Source organism: Hetaerina americana, unplaced genomic scaffold (genome assembly GCF_022747635.1).
Source record: "Hetaerina americana unplaced genomic scaffold, ioHetAmer1.1.p SCAF_40, whole genome shotgun sequence".
NCBI classification, from domain to species: domain Eukaryota; kingdom Metazoa; phylum Arthropoda; class Insecta; order Odonata; family Calopterygidae; genus Hetaerina; species Hetaerina americana.
The window spans coordinates 3,610,303-3,625,179 of NW_027286986.1; the positions used below are offsets into that span (position 1 = coordinate 3,610,303).

The 14,877-nt window shown below is 38.3% G+C and overlaps 1 protein-coding gene across 1 annotated transcript; it reads right to left on the reverse strand.

Moving 5' to 3' along the window:
• Window positions 1-750: 750 nt before the first annotated feature.
• LOC139692763 (trafficking protein particle complex subunit 12) lies at window positions 751-13,706 on the reverse strand. Its single transcript, XM_071591037.1, has 9 exons — window positions 13,644-13,706; window positions 13,249-13,570; window positions 12,851-13,105; window positions 10,724-10,843; window positions 8,949-9,059; window positions 7,869-8,144; window positions 7,347-7,493; window positions 2,681-2,977; window positions 751-1,540 (listed from the first exon to the last, which is right to left on the reverse strand). Exons 2-9 carry the CDS (start codon window positions 13,453-13,455, stop codon window positions 1,295-1,297), a joined length of 1,659 nt encoding a protein of 552 aa, XP_071447138.1. The 5' UTR covers window positions 13,456-13,570; window positions 13,644-13,706; the 3' UTR covers window positions 751-1,294.
• Between the last annotated feature and the right edge of the window lie 1,171 nt (window positions 13,707-14,877).

The following is a 14,877-nucleotide window of genomic DNA, read 5'->3' on the forward strand; positions in this document are numbered from 1 at the left end:
GACCTCCGCGATTTATTTACATGCCAATTTCAGAAAAGGTGAGATTTCAATTTCTGAACCTATTAAAACGTAATTTATTGCATGACGTCCGCGGGTATTTCTCATCATGACTTACTCCTTCAACTGACTTAAAATTTAATGTAATTTATGGTTCATAGGGCACTTGATTTTACCCTAGCTATAAAAGTTTGCACGATAACCGTTATTAGCGACTAGTTATATTTCTGTTTGTTATTAACTGTAAATAATTAGTATATGATCATTATTTTGTAGTCAGCCTATAGTCACTCATCACAGCGATATACTCACCCAATAGATTCAGTATTGATGATCTTTCTCAATAATTATTCGTATGGAGTTATTGAGGGGGCTCTTTCTTGAGATGTAAATAAAAGTTCAATCTAAAATAGAACGGATATAACCTGATAATAAATTTCATTTTCACGAAACATCCTATCATGTCCAAATGCTCTTTATCTTGATCGCAAAATAATACTAACTACTGAAAGAAAACGGCAAAAATCTTGCTGCTTAAGGTAGTAATTAAATACTTTCGATGGCACCTGATACCCAGATAAATAGAAATCATCAAATTAATGCGATATACAAGGCTAAAAACACAAAAAACTTGTTATCAACGTTGACAGGATATTGTCGTATAATGAATCTTATTTCAACTCCTTGAGGAGATCTGAGATTTATAATAATTCCCCATTAATTTATATAATTTGCAATGTTGGCACTCTGGTATAATGCTATTCCTCATATTTATTATGAATACCCTCATTTTTATAATACAGTCTACAATTATACACAGATATGAATGAGGACAAACAAAAATGTATAACATTGTATGAAAGCAACAATAATGGAAGAATTAAATGCCATACAGAATTGCCAGTAAATTTGCTGTATTCTAACTGAAAAAATACCATTATGTGAGATAAGCTGTCAGAAAAAGTGTGAGATGACTACTCGATAATTCAATCCATCAATGTAATTTCCACACTAATAATGAAGATGTGGAGACAATAAAATAACTATGCTAATTCTGCAGTATCTGGCAATAGTTCATACAATATAATGTTTCCATTTCAAATAACATCTGAAGCCATAACATGAGACATGGAATCAAAATTTATGAATAAATTAACATACAACACAATATACAGGAATCATTTCAAGATAATAGAGATAAAACCTATGTGGAAAAATAATGAAAATAGTTCACGGCGTTTTTTTAGTGCCCAGTATCTAAGGATAAGGGGGCCTTGACAAATATGCCCCACACCAATTAAACATGCAATTTGAGACAACCAGGGTGCACCCCATCACCCTTGTGTGTTGCCAGGAGCCTGAGCATAGCCACTTTGCTTCGGGCTCGACATGCACTGCGCAACTCATACAACGTGCAGACATTTAGCAGAACGCTCTCATGCAGGGCCAATGATGGGTTCGCTTCTATTGCTGCTTCAGCCACTTCTAAAGCTTCTCGTAGGCGTCCCAGATAAAGAAGGCAAACGGCAACATTGTTCGAAACCTATGCGAAGAGAACGAAAATGTTAGGAGAGGAGTTATGTTCATGCCAAGAACAATGTTAAGTATTTTGTACTATTTTGATAATGCAACCTGAAAGCATTTTACAAATAAGTAAATACATGCATTTTCATTGGGTTTCATCAAGTGTTTGATAAATTAATAAAACATTTTAAAAAGATCAAATTGAAAATTGCCATACACATCTTACACTAGATGTCTATGAATAAGGAAGGGTATGCCATTAAAAATGCTTCTCTGGACACTTCCTTTCCCAATGGTAATCATATATGAAATGAGATCAAAAAACCACATACCTATTTTTCCAAAAAGTAAACAACACCACATGAAATAATTTGTGACATTAGTTGATCCTACAGTATATTGCTGGTATTAAAGTAAAATTTGAAAAAAAAAATAACCAGGCAGTATTAAGGATATTTAAGTGGATATGGATGATTTATATGGGTGAGCATAGTACAATAAAAAGTATGTACAAGAGATGTTTTAGAATGCCAGTATAAATAATTTTATGGGAATTTTTCAGCCTTAAAATATATTATTCAACAAAAGGTGAATGTCAGCTATTTAAAAAAAAAACATTAATACAAAACTAATAGTAAATGGCACTGACAAGTATGATCTCCAACACACATCAGAGATAAAATTCTTATTGACTAAATACTAATGACGAAATATGGCAAGATATGAAAGCCAAGCCATGGTGCTATGGATCCATTCCCATTAGAATGCGAGAGATCATTAATAAAAGCAATAGATGAAGTAGATGTTGCCTCAGCCATTTCTTTCACTAAGGCACTTACATCATTTAAAAAATATGGCTTAAGAGTGGGCTAGCTGGCAGTAAGAGTCAATAAATAAAGGTCTCTTGCAATCAATATAGTTTAAGAAGTGAAATACCAAACAAATTACTACCAACCTTGTTCTGAGAACTACATTAACCACAATATTAATGTTAGCCCTGACTGAAACTAACACATTTATTTGTTTGATTCAAAAAATACACTCTTAACCATAAAAATAAAAAAGTATGAGTGTGAAATTAATATTAACTATTTATTGGCTTCAGATCAATACATGATATTGAGTCTATCAAATGAACAATTGGTAGCCTAAAACTCACCAAAACATTTGAAGGATCAAGCTGCAATGTCTTCCGAAAATATGTTAGCGCTTCCCTGAAAGCATTCTGTGCAACTGCCACAAGACCCCGGTCAATTAACTCACGGACCTCCTCAGCTTTGGTCCCACCACCACCAATCCTGCGAGCCAAAGAAAAGTTTTGTTCGGCACCAGCCACATCCCCTAGCTGGAGGAGAAGGCGTCCCAGGGCAGACCTCAAAGCTCGGCCATTCCCCTGGTGCTCCTTCTCTGCTTCCTCCACCAGGGGCAGCAATGTCTTCACAGCAAGCTCATAGTCCTGTGAATCATACAATTTGAGTTGGACAAGTGATGAAGAAGGCAACAATGGGTGTATGCACATCAGTGGGACTGGCGATCTGCAAACATTCTCTACAGTCATCCAAGGCATGGCACAAGTATCAAATCGGAGAGTAATAAATTTTTTCATTAGTGAATCATTTCATTATAAGGACTGGAATGAATGAATTCCTTTTTCTAACTCCTACTCACTAAACAGGTCAAGAAAAACAAACAAAGACAAAAACTGAAATATATTGATCGATCTCTGTTGCTTCTTTTCTGCCATTGCAAAAAAAGCCCAGGTAAAACAAGAGTATAAAACAAACTGCAACTTTGGCCACATTTGGGTCAGATCCAATTCTCAAAGCTTCTGAGTAACTTGGTCACTAATAACTCAACATTTACAAAAACAAAGACACAAAAGAACCAAAATTGTACATCAAAATAACAATGAATTATGAGAAACAAAAATTGAAAATTTTTCATTAAAATAAATCACAAAATTTTTGGCTAATTGCCTATTAAATTAGGTTAATTATCTGCTTTTATAATCAAAAGTTAGCATAGTATAAAAAAAACATTTCACAGTACGCCTCCTAATTTGTCCTTGGTTAATTTTTCATCATGCTATTTTCATCAATAGGGACTAGTTAAAGATCAGAACTTCAAGTTTAATGTGTTATGCATAACTTGATTCCAGCTAGGAAGTACGAAGTAAACGGACAGCTGAATTAATGCTATCAAACACAAACATTCAATTTTTGATCAAACTAAAAATCCAAAATATGTATTCATCCAGCCAAAACCATACAAAATTAATATTTAATGTAGAGTAAAATACGAATGGGACTTAGTGCACCCAAAGTTACTTTTACCCAGAAGCACTGCTTCATGGATGGCAACTGGAGGGAAAGGCAAATGACTGCAGTGATGGAAGGCTTAGTTCTATCCTTGGAGGTGCTAGGGTGGGGAGGTGATAAGACTATGTATCCCTTGGAGTGGCATGGGTGGGAATTTCTCTCGCAAAGGTTTGCCAACACAGACTTCACTTAGTCAGTATGGTCATTATTCTGGTCTTTTGAGAGAGCAGCAGAGGATTCACAAAATGCCTCTAGGAAGGATGATCCACCCTAGTTTGGGAGATTTTTATTTTTTATTAGGCAATCTAAAGGTTAAGGTAGGTTTTGGATGGACACAACAAAACACAAACCAACCTCCAACTCTACAACAAGTCCCTCTTCATCTCTGTGTGCTTCCTTCACCCCATCCAACATCCCTATTCTATTCCTGCCCCTTCCTCATTTGCCTAACATTCTCCCCTCTATTATAGTCTTTAACATCCCACTGCCAATCAATATGCCCTTCATCCATTTTTCCCACCTCCATAGGATTTTTCCCAAAAATCCCCTCTTCTCCCCCACCATTATAAGTGTGCCATTTTGAATTACTTTGGTAATGCTATTGGCTTTGCCTTTTAGATAAAAGGTTGCATTTGTGTGCAGGTGCCAGCTAAAATCATCTCACATGTGCACTAAACAGAAAATGGAAAGAATGAATTTGATTAAATACACGATAAAATCTCTCGAAATGAAAGAAAGTTAACATCCGACCCATATGTAACGCATGCTCCTGTGAATATCAGAGAAAAAGATGGCCCAGGAACTCAATACAAACTGTATAATGAAACACTTAGTGTGATTTGAAAATTTATACCTTTATAAAGTACCCTGATATATGGTTTACTCTCTTTTGCTCAGTCTTGTAGCGCAACAGCTCAACTAATAAGCAACTTGGGCGACTGATTCTTATACTACAATAACTATAACGGATATTTTTTTATCTCTGTTTATAAAAAAATATATTGTTCCAAAATCGACTCACTCAACAAGTGACTTTTCACGTAAGGAGTGATGAGGAGATGGGAATTCCTGAATCCATTGCCCACCTGCTCCTGCATTTTGTCTCTAGCTCCTGTTCTAATAGCATCTTATCGCTGCAGTTTTGTGATCACTAATGATCAAAGATCACTTTTTTGTGCAGAATGTAATGATATTTTGTGCATAGTTTTAAAAATGACCCTGAAGGAACATCCGTAAGAAGAAAGCCATTAGGGAATAAAAATAAAAGCATAAATGATAATAAAATTCATTGAATATCGGGAATAAGTTGGGAGTAGCACACACATCAACAAACGGTCGATATCAATGATTGGCCTTTTCTTCAAGAACACTGAAAAGAATAACGAGATAGATGCTTCCAATAAAGTGACAAAAGTATCGATGCAATGGTTGCGTATTCTCAACGACGTTGAAAGGTATCTTCTCAAATGCATAAACAAAAGCAATTGCTATGCGACACTTTTAGTGAGAATACAATTTGTGAGAATGGGTGAAAGATTTTTGCCGACCTTGTTAATAAGATGTCAGAACCATTAAAGCCCGAATAAGTATTTAATGCAAGCCGTGCATGTCTCAAAAAGTTTACGAGAAGACCCATCATTCACGGCTTTGTGGGGCATGGTGAAGCAGCAAGCTCTAAATCAAAGGCAGCAGGGAACTTTAACGGTGACTTCGTACAGCAAGCAGATTCTGAGGGTGTCCCGCCCGAAATGGTTTTTAATTCTGACAAGACGGGTCTCTTTGGGAAGAAGATAGCGAAGTGAACCTATATTTCTATTCGTAACAGTAGAAGAGAATGCATTGCCTGGCCACAAGCCAATTGAAGGATGTCTCACGCTGCCATTTTTTGCAAAAGGCGATTTGAATATCAAACCCCTGCTTGTTTACCATTCAGAATCTCCATGAGCCCTCAAGAAGTGTTAAGTCCAAAAGAGAAGGCTAAATGAGATGGGGAGGTGACAGGACATTTTTGAATCGTACCATGCGTATGAGGCTTTGCCCTAATAAGGTAGTGGCGATGCATGCCATGAATTTATTTAATCATCATTCTCTGTCGAATTTTTACCAAAATTTGAATTGTCGCCAAAAGCAAATGCCTCTAGACAGCTTTCTAGTAAAAAGGAATTAACTATGTATCATAAATAACCAACAATTAATTTTGATTCTTTTTTGCTTTTACAGATTGAGTTCCCATTCTCGATTGCTCCATTGCGTGATGGAGGAAAAGGTGAATGTGATCCACCATCCAAAAAACGAACACATCATGAAATGAAATTAATGACTTTGTAATTCCACAAACTTCATTTAAAAACACGACCCAGGTTTCGACGTTGAAAGTCATCATCAGTTGGTGGTCCTCATAGAAGCATATGTGGTCAGAGAGGCAGGGTGGAGGGGGAAAAAGGTTAAAATGTAGATGGGAGGGAAAGAGAATTACAGCTTCCGGTGTGAATCGTAGAGTTGGAAGAGTGATAGGTCTTGGAGTGGGAGGGATAGAAAATTTCGTTGGCAAGTTCATCCTGGCAACGTACTTATTTCAAAATTTCCAACTGCTCCAAAGCATCGAGCCTTTGAACTTTATTTTCAAAATGAAGAATTTTAGTCACAAAGTCACTTTTGTGGTCATTTTTGATGAGGTGCTCCTCAAAGATGGAAGTTATGTTCTTATTCTTTACATATATTTGGTGATCTTTTATCCTTTCTTTAAACTTTTGTCCTTTTTGCCCTATCAACCTCCTGTTATATTCATGTATACATCATTTTTCTGTGAATGAACCTCATAAATAATTTATGTTTTTTGGCATGGAACACATTGTTGTATTTTACACTAATTTATAAGCTAAAAGTTGTTTCACTAAACGAGTGTTCCATTTTACAAGAAAGATCACAGAACGGATTATGCTCGTTTTATCAGGTTCCACGGTAATATTCTCACTCATCAGCAATGGGTGCGAGTCAAACGCTCACACAAATATTCAGTTCCTGCTCTCCACATTCTCTTCATTGAATGCTCCAGGTGTGTTAACAATTAAGATTGGGAACGGAGGGGAGAAAATAGAAGGGAAGGGTTAAGATGGGAAGGAGGAGGAGACAGCAATATTATGAAATGCACGTCACTCTTCGTTTCTGTCACATTTTTTACTGTCACCGACAGCAACGCCATTCCATTGGGGAAGATTCACACCACAGACCACCAACCATTAGCCTGAAGAGTCTACGGAGAACTTGATGTGAAACCTTTTGAATTTCACAAGTAAAAAGTACAGAACTCAAAGATTTTTAACTTTAAAGCTTTTCTTAAGCAATAGACAGTTTTCAAAGTCAAATGAATTTATGTGGGTAAGATACGGCAAAGAAATAATGAGAATTACTTTTATGCATAGTGATAACTGAATCCCAATACATCCGGAGACCAGCTCAGGTAGTGGTAATTACTTTCTGAAATACATGAAAAATCAAGCGACAAACCTTGGCATAAACTGCACAATTGGTAACTGAAAACAGCACCCGCTTTCTCCTTTCTGACCACAACTGAATAGACTTGCTTCGGTCATCTTCACTGAGAGCAACTTGAGCACCATCTTCTCGAAGTCCTCCGCGAAGATTAAGTAGAACCTGAAATAAAGTTATGCAACAGTTAACATTAATAACAAGCAATTCTTATACTTTGAGATCCATTACCCAGACAAAGATGTCTAGGTAATTGTTAATAAATTAAAAGTATTTTGAAATCTACAGATGAGAGATAAACATAGTCATCTTATTTCTGATTAACTTTTATCAATGAAACTTTTATTAACTATTTTAACTTTTATCAATGAAACATGTACCAGAGGATCAAAAACACTGGCCTAATATAATATTTACCAATATTTAGTGCACTGGTTGAATCAAAATTAATCCAGTAAACATTTAGCTTTTTCTTAAAATAATACATCAAGAGCACCATGCAGCTCACACAGTTTGAGATTGTAGCCATATTGGGGATACCTTCTCGACAGTAGACAGAAGTGCATAGAGGTTGTCCAAAGCCCTTTCACAGCCACCTCCACTGCCAGCTGACGATGGCACATATGCAGGGAGTTCAGCAACAAGGAGGCGCAAGGCAAAGGGAGCAACTGAGCCAGTGCGATCCCCATGTAGCTCTGGTCGGAAGGCAAAATAGAGGTCAGGGCGGTCAAGACATGGGTCAAATGCTGCTGCCTCGTCCACAGCAGTGCCAAACGTACGCAAACGCACAAGAAGGGCAAGGCGGGTGAACCACAACTGAAAGGAGTGAAAAAAATATGCATAATCACACAAACACACACAAACTCATGTATATACAGGGTTCGTCCGGAAAATAAGTGTACTGAGCTCAGGAAAAAAAATTTATTACACTTTTACATATCTTAAGCTAATATTCCTCAAAATAGGACCCTTGTGAGTCGATACACTTGTTCCAGCGGCGTTCCCATTCCTGGAACGCTCCCGCGAAGGCATCATCGGGAACCTCTCGAAGACTCGTCGTCGACCTCTTCTCTGCCCTCCACGAACATCTTGTGCCACCGAAAGATCATGTTTCTGGACATGGCTGACTCCCCGTAAGCCTGGTTAATCATACCGACAGTTTCGGTAGACGATTTCCCAAGCTTTACCGCAAATTTGATGGAATAACGCTGCTCCAAAAACTTCAGCATTGCGTTCCGTGACGTGGGTCGAAGCGTGGAGGTTCGCATTAACAGAGCTCCTCACTACACCACAGCTCAGAGCCGACTGCCTTTTTCAGCTTCGCTTGCCAACATACCCCCCTCCAATCGCAGCCCATCAGAGCGGTGCTGGGTGCGCCTGGAGCGGCACGCCCAGCCCAGGAGTCAGTACACTTATTTTCCGGACGAACCCTGTATATACTCACACACATATACAAAACATTTTTCTAACAAAATTTTATGATAAATGTGCCCATATGATAATTTGTCAAAATATGATAATTTATGATAAATTAGCTCATGATTTTCTGGTAGTCTCCAAATAATTGACAAAACGGTTGATTTTCAGAAGAGTTCTCAACTGAATATTTTCCAGAGCTACCTGCAAGGAATGTGGAGTGTGCTTAGCAGGATGTCCGGCTCTTCCTCTTCCTTGGCCATAAACGGAAAGTAAACGGCCAGTCAGGTTCACAGCAGCTCGAAGACATCCTGCCTGAAAGGAAATTACCAAATTCATGCATTCCATTTCACTCTTCCATCTTAAAAATAGGACAATTTTAACAAAACTAGTTTTTTGAAATATTTCCATAAATTTGCTGTTCATAACTATTAAATTTGGTGTTTCAGAAGTAAAACATGCTTGTATTGAAATAAATATGCCCTCCATCACAGTGTAAAAGGGATCCTGGCTGAGCTGAAGACAATACATACATGCACATCCATACACACATGATATTTCTGGCTAAGCATTCAGCCACATAAACTCCACAGAAACTTGAACCATACTACGAGGGTCATCCGGAAAGTAGTACCCGTTCGTGCCGCATGAAGTGCTGACGACGCGAGTAGCCGCTGGACGAGGTCAGATAGCTTCAGTGGCTTGTCTGCCTTCTCTGAGCCAAGTTGCGTGACGCTAGCATTGCCTGTGTTGTTTCTGTGATTGTTTACAATGTTTAAAAAAATTGAGAACGCCGCCAGTTGTGAAGTGAGGGCAGTGATTAAATTCCTCAATGCAAGAAACGTTCGCCCATGTGATATTCATCGCCAATTAAAGGAGGTGTATGGAGACAATGTAATGGACGAGTCGTCTGTTCGGCGGTGGTGTCGCAACTTCAACATGGGGAGGGGGAACACACACGACGATGAGCGTTCGGGGAGACCGTCTGTCATTACAGACCAACTGGTGAGCTCAGTTGACGAATTCGTGAGGAACGATCGGCGCGTCACAATTGATGACATCTGTGAGCATTTTCCCAATGTTTCTCGAACAATTGTTCATGAAATTGTTAAACACCATCTGCATTATGCAAAAATTTGTGCAAGATGGGTCCCTCGCGTATCTCAATGAGCTGGCGGCGAAGGACTATGCAGCAGGAATACAGAAACTTGTCACACGTTATGACAAATGCCTTAATTTGCTTGGAGATTATGTTGAGAAGTAGTTTAAAGTATCCTCTTTCAAATAAAATTTTTTATGTTTGTTAATATTTACTTTTGTCTCTTTATTTCACGAACGGGTACTACTTTCCGGATTTCTCTTCTTTTCAAAACAGTCAGCAAAGTCCTTTTTCTCAGAATGGTCTTTGGCTATCTCCTCGCATTCTCTTTTATCTCGCAGTCATCAAGAATTTCATGCTGCATTTGCTGTAGACTTGCTCCAAGCGTCAAACGATGACCCAGTTTTCAAAAAAGAGATCATAACTGGAGATGAGCCACGAGTCTACAGCTATGATCTTGAAACCAAAGAGCGATCTTCCCAACAGTTGGATGACGAGAAAAGGGAGAAGGCAGCTGATGATCACTCGGAAAAAGGACTGGGGAAAGTGGAAGAGATGCTGGGATAAGTATTTGAGGTCCCAAGGGGAGTATTTTGAAGAGGACTGAGGCCTCATTTTTCTAGGTAGGCTATTTTTCTCAAAGTATTGCACGGCTGGATTCTTTCCAGACAAACCTCATATGTGGGTAAAATGTACAAAGTTATATGTACTGCATATTCAATAGGGAAGTGGTATTTTTAGTAGAGAAAATCACACAAGATTTTCATAATTTGTCATAATTTTGGAATTGAAAATCTATGATCATTCTATCAAGAGTGTGAAGCTTGTAACAAACAAAATAAGGATATAACCGCAAGGCCAACTGCACACTCAAACTCACCCGAATAAGTTCACAAAGGCCTCGATCATCTTGCGTCACATCATTTGCTGTGAGAACTTTTCGCTTACTAGCTTCGCCTTCCCCGAGGTAGTGGGCAACCATCTCTCCCACAGGATCTCCCTCAAAAACAAAACAAAAGCTCAAAAATATGCATCAACATCCCCAGGAACTGAAAAGCATGTTCAATACTAGGAGCTTTAAATTCGCAAATAAACACATCACAGTTACACTTCTCAGAAAGATTTCCCATATTAAGAAACCACCATTCTTAAAACATCTATGAATGAAATGAAAAACAACAATGTATTTTTCCACTGTTCTTTACTTTGGGACCACTGGTTTCAATGGTTAGGCATCATTAACAGGTACAATTTACTCAACTTGTGGTTCATTTATGTAGCACTCTTGTGGGGGGAAGGGTGGGTGAGAGGGGGGGGAAGAGAGGAGGAAGGAGAGGGGAAAAAAGGGGGGATGTGATTGGTGTTGATGGGAAGGAGGAGAGGGGTGTTAAGCATTAGGAAAGGCGGTTCAAAGGGGAGGGGTTCGTTCACAGGGGAGGGGGGGAGGGCAGTTAGGTCCTTCCATGAAGGAAAGGGATGCCAATTCCAGGATTCGGGAGAGGTGTACAAACAATAAATCATTGACTAAATGACCCTCTTTCAAATTTCTTCTGATTTCCAGCTCTTCCCACTTGCCCATCCTCCTTCCTTTGTCCATTTCATGTATCAGTTCCAGGATGAATGGCATATAAATGGACCACAACTTGAGTAATTTGTACCCGATGATGACGCCTAAGCATTGAAACCAGTAATACCAAAATAAAGAACAGTGGAAATATACATTGTGTTCTTCATTTAATGAACATGAACTTCCACAAAGTTCAAAGAGCAAAAAACCATTGAAAACAAATTTTATCAGTTGAACTGTGGGTAATTTCTTTTTTCAATGCAGTAAATAGCCCGGCGACTATCTCTCATGCTGACCAGTGACAACAGCTTCAATGGGAATTTGTCTCCAATCAGCAATAGTCATAAAATGTTTCCAAATTCAGGAAATGAATCTGTCCAACTTACTAGGGAAACATTTTCAGCAAATATTTTAAATTTATTACAACAGTCTCCAGGAAGTCCCTTATCTACTTCCCTTGACCTTCAGAGGTAATAAAATAATATTAATAAAAATGGGAATTTAAAAAGATATGTGGAACACTTTCATCAAACATCAAAATAGCCATCACTGAATGAAAAGAAAGCAACAAGAAAATTAGTTAGGAAATGCAGTGGAGGCAGCAAAAACAGGTTTTCAAGCTTCATAGTCCAAATTTGTACCCTGTCAGCGGAACTTTAATTGAAAAAACGTCTTAATGCATTACTTCCAAATAGGATGTAGAATATTCTGGAGCAAGTTATGGCTACCTTGATGAATATTTTGCTCTGTGTACCATTGCCTTCAATGGAATTTGTGAATCTGGTAGCAAAAGTAATTGAGCATGCCAAGATTCCAAGTTCCAACTATAAAAGCCAGGAACGTGTGCTCAATATGGACAAAAGTGAACAATTTAGCCCACTGAAGATGGAGCAATTCAAGGTAAAATGTTACCAATAGATTTCTAAACTGGGTATTTTCATGCGATTGCTGATGGTGAAAAAAGGCACCTCTGGCGATTGAAAAGTCTCTCTGACTGAGTCGTTTCCAAAACTTCTATACGACTAAGTGATGTTAGGATTAAAATTAGAAGACAAGAATTCTTGGACTGGTTTCTTCGTTTGCTATGTAACGATTATAATCCTTGAAACTCCTAAGAAATATCTATCCCATCCACATTGCACAAATATTCCTCTTTTAGTCCATTTTTCCGCAACCCTCTCGGCGGTCACCTAATACAGGTTTTACTGTACATGAGCTTCACCATGACTTAAAAGGTTCTTCCAACCTCCTAACATTAAATGAATACCTCCATTGCCAATATATTCAAGGGCAAATTTCAAGACCTTCATCAACTTCTCAAGTTATTACCATAGTTTTGGTATATGACAGTTCAACGACACGCTCAACTTTTGCATGCAACATTCACACCTTAAGACGGGACGTAGCTCCTTTCCTGCAGTTCAAATATCGAGTGCTTACCAATTCACAATCCAATATCACACCAGGCATAGTTAAAGCCTCCCCTTCTGGAAGGGCTGCAACACCACCCGCCGCTACTTCTTGAAGGATTCTTAGTGTCCTGGGACCAGGTATCCATGCGTCTCGTCGACGTTCGGCTTCGCCAGCAGACCCTCCTGGTCGTGGAGAGCCGGACGGAATATTCGTAGGATTGCGATTCGGTGCCATATTAGAATCAGTCATAAATCCTGCCAGTTGTTGCGGATTTTCTTCATCCTTCAATATTTGGTGCGTAAATTTCATTTTAAATATGGATATTAAATATTATATAGAAAGAGCTTGAGGAGAAACAAAAATTGCCAACAATTTACATCGATGGCATTAAAGCAATTTGCACACCAATTAGATGAGATCACTACCTCAGAATAGATGGTGCAAACTGTGAACTGTTCTCTCAACTTATCAACCGTCCGAGTATCGGCTGGAACAGACTCGTAGGTGCCTGACGCAAGTCCGACTTGTCCCTCTTGATTGCTTGGAAAGTTAGGATTTTCTGAATCTAAATAGCTGTCAGTTATTCCACCTTGAGAATAGTAGTTTGGAATATGTGGCTGATTATGACTCATGGTGGTTCTAATTTTTAGGTTTGCAAAATAAAATTAGGAGAATCACAATATTAGCATCTCCATTACTGGGCCGTCGTCCTTCACACTGTCGTGGAAGTCAGTTGGTTGTCTTCATCTAAAACGAAGAAGACAAAAACAGCATTACGACCGCAAAACATCAACACGTAATGTAAAATGTACCATCTAACCTTCTCAGTCGTGATATTTTAAGAAGTAGGTTTTCGACCAAGAAGACCATCAGCCGAACAATAATATCGTGTAGCAATTTTTTTCGTAGCATGTGATCTTTCTGGTTGGCCATTCCGACATGAAGCAGCACGCGCGGGGGATTTAAAACTTATTTAATTTAAATATATCTTTAGCAAAGAAATGCTTGTTTTCTTTCAAATGAAAATTTATTAAACATGTTCGATATGGTATCATTTGAAGTGAATCATGTTTACTTCCCAATTAAAAAAAATTCATTCTAAGTTCATAAAAAAAAGAAATATATGCAGCAAAAATTATGCAAAAGTATCCTGAATTATCCTTGTATCCTTTTCTTTTATTATTTTTCTGTGGTGTATATTTCGGCCATCTTGGTAGAAATAACGTTTTCGAATTAAAAAAAATATATATATATAATCCTAAGGCTTCCGCGACGTCTATTTCATGAATTCATTCTTCTTCCGGGAAAAGCTTTAAAATGATTCATATTTGTACGCCATTATGAGCTATCAGTCTACTATTTTTTAAATTGTGAAAAATTACAAAGTTATTTATATAATGGTATTATACTGAATGGCCCATTGTTTATTTCATGCATTGCATTTACTTATATCTTAATTCTTTCTACTTTCGTGCTGCATCCTGGGGTGCAGTTTTTTGTTTGTTTGCGGTATATGTGTTTGCATGAGAGTTGGATGAAGGGATTTTTGCATGAGTGTGTGCGCTGCTGTGTGTGTAATTTCCACGTTGTTGTTTTGCATGTGGTTTCGTTCCTTTTTACGGTTGGCGACCTAACGCCCACCGCCACACGCCCTTGCGGCGGCTTGCGGGGTATTATGTAGATGTAGAGTACATTGGGCATAATTAGTGAACATTTTACAGAAGATGTGAGTAGACTGCAGGGATGGATCACTAATACAAAACCTTCTCATGTCTCAGACTGCATTAGGGCATGTTGCAGATGTAGCAATGAGATGGGTAGTGCTTGGCATGACCGTCCAATAACACCACAACCTTTCAACATACGAGTGAAAAGTACAAGTGAAAAAAATGATATTGGAGCCATGGGAAGGGCAGGAGTGAATATCGGTGGAACTCAAAAAATCAAATACACCTGCAGATGATCTAGCATTACATAACCATATAGCCAAAAGATTTTAATTGCTTATTGAATGATAAAATCAACATGATTGGCCTGGGTTTCAATTCAATCAT

What these genes read in the sequence shown, in the direction of transcription:
- LOC139692763 (XM_071591037.1), bottom strand. Translation starts at nt 13,455, where the DNA reads ATGAGTCATAATCAGCCACATATTCCAAACTACTATTCTCAAGGTGGA. An exon ending in TGATATTGGATTGTGAATTG is followed by an intron (nt 10,844 to 12,850) that starts GTAAGCACTCGA and finishes TTTGTTTTTGAG; the next exon opens with GGAGATCCTGTGGGAGAGAT. An exon ending in TTCTGTCTACTGTCGAGAAG is followed by an intron (nt 7,494 to 7,868) that starts GTATCCCCAATA and finishes ACTTTATTTCAG; the next exon opens with GTTCTACTTAATCTTCGCGG.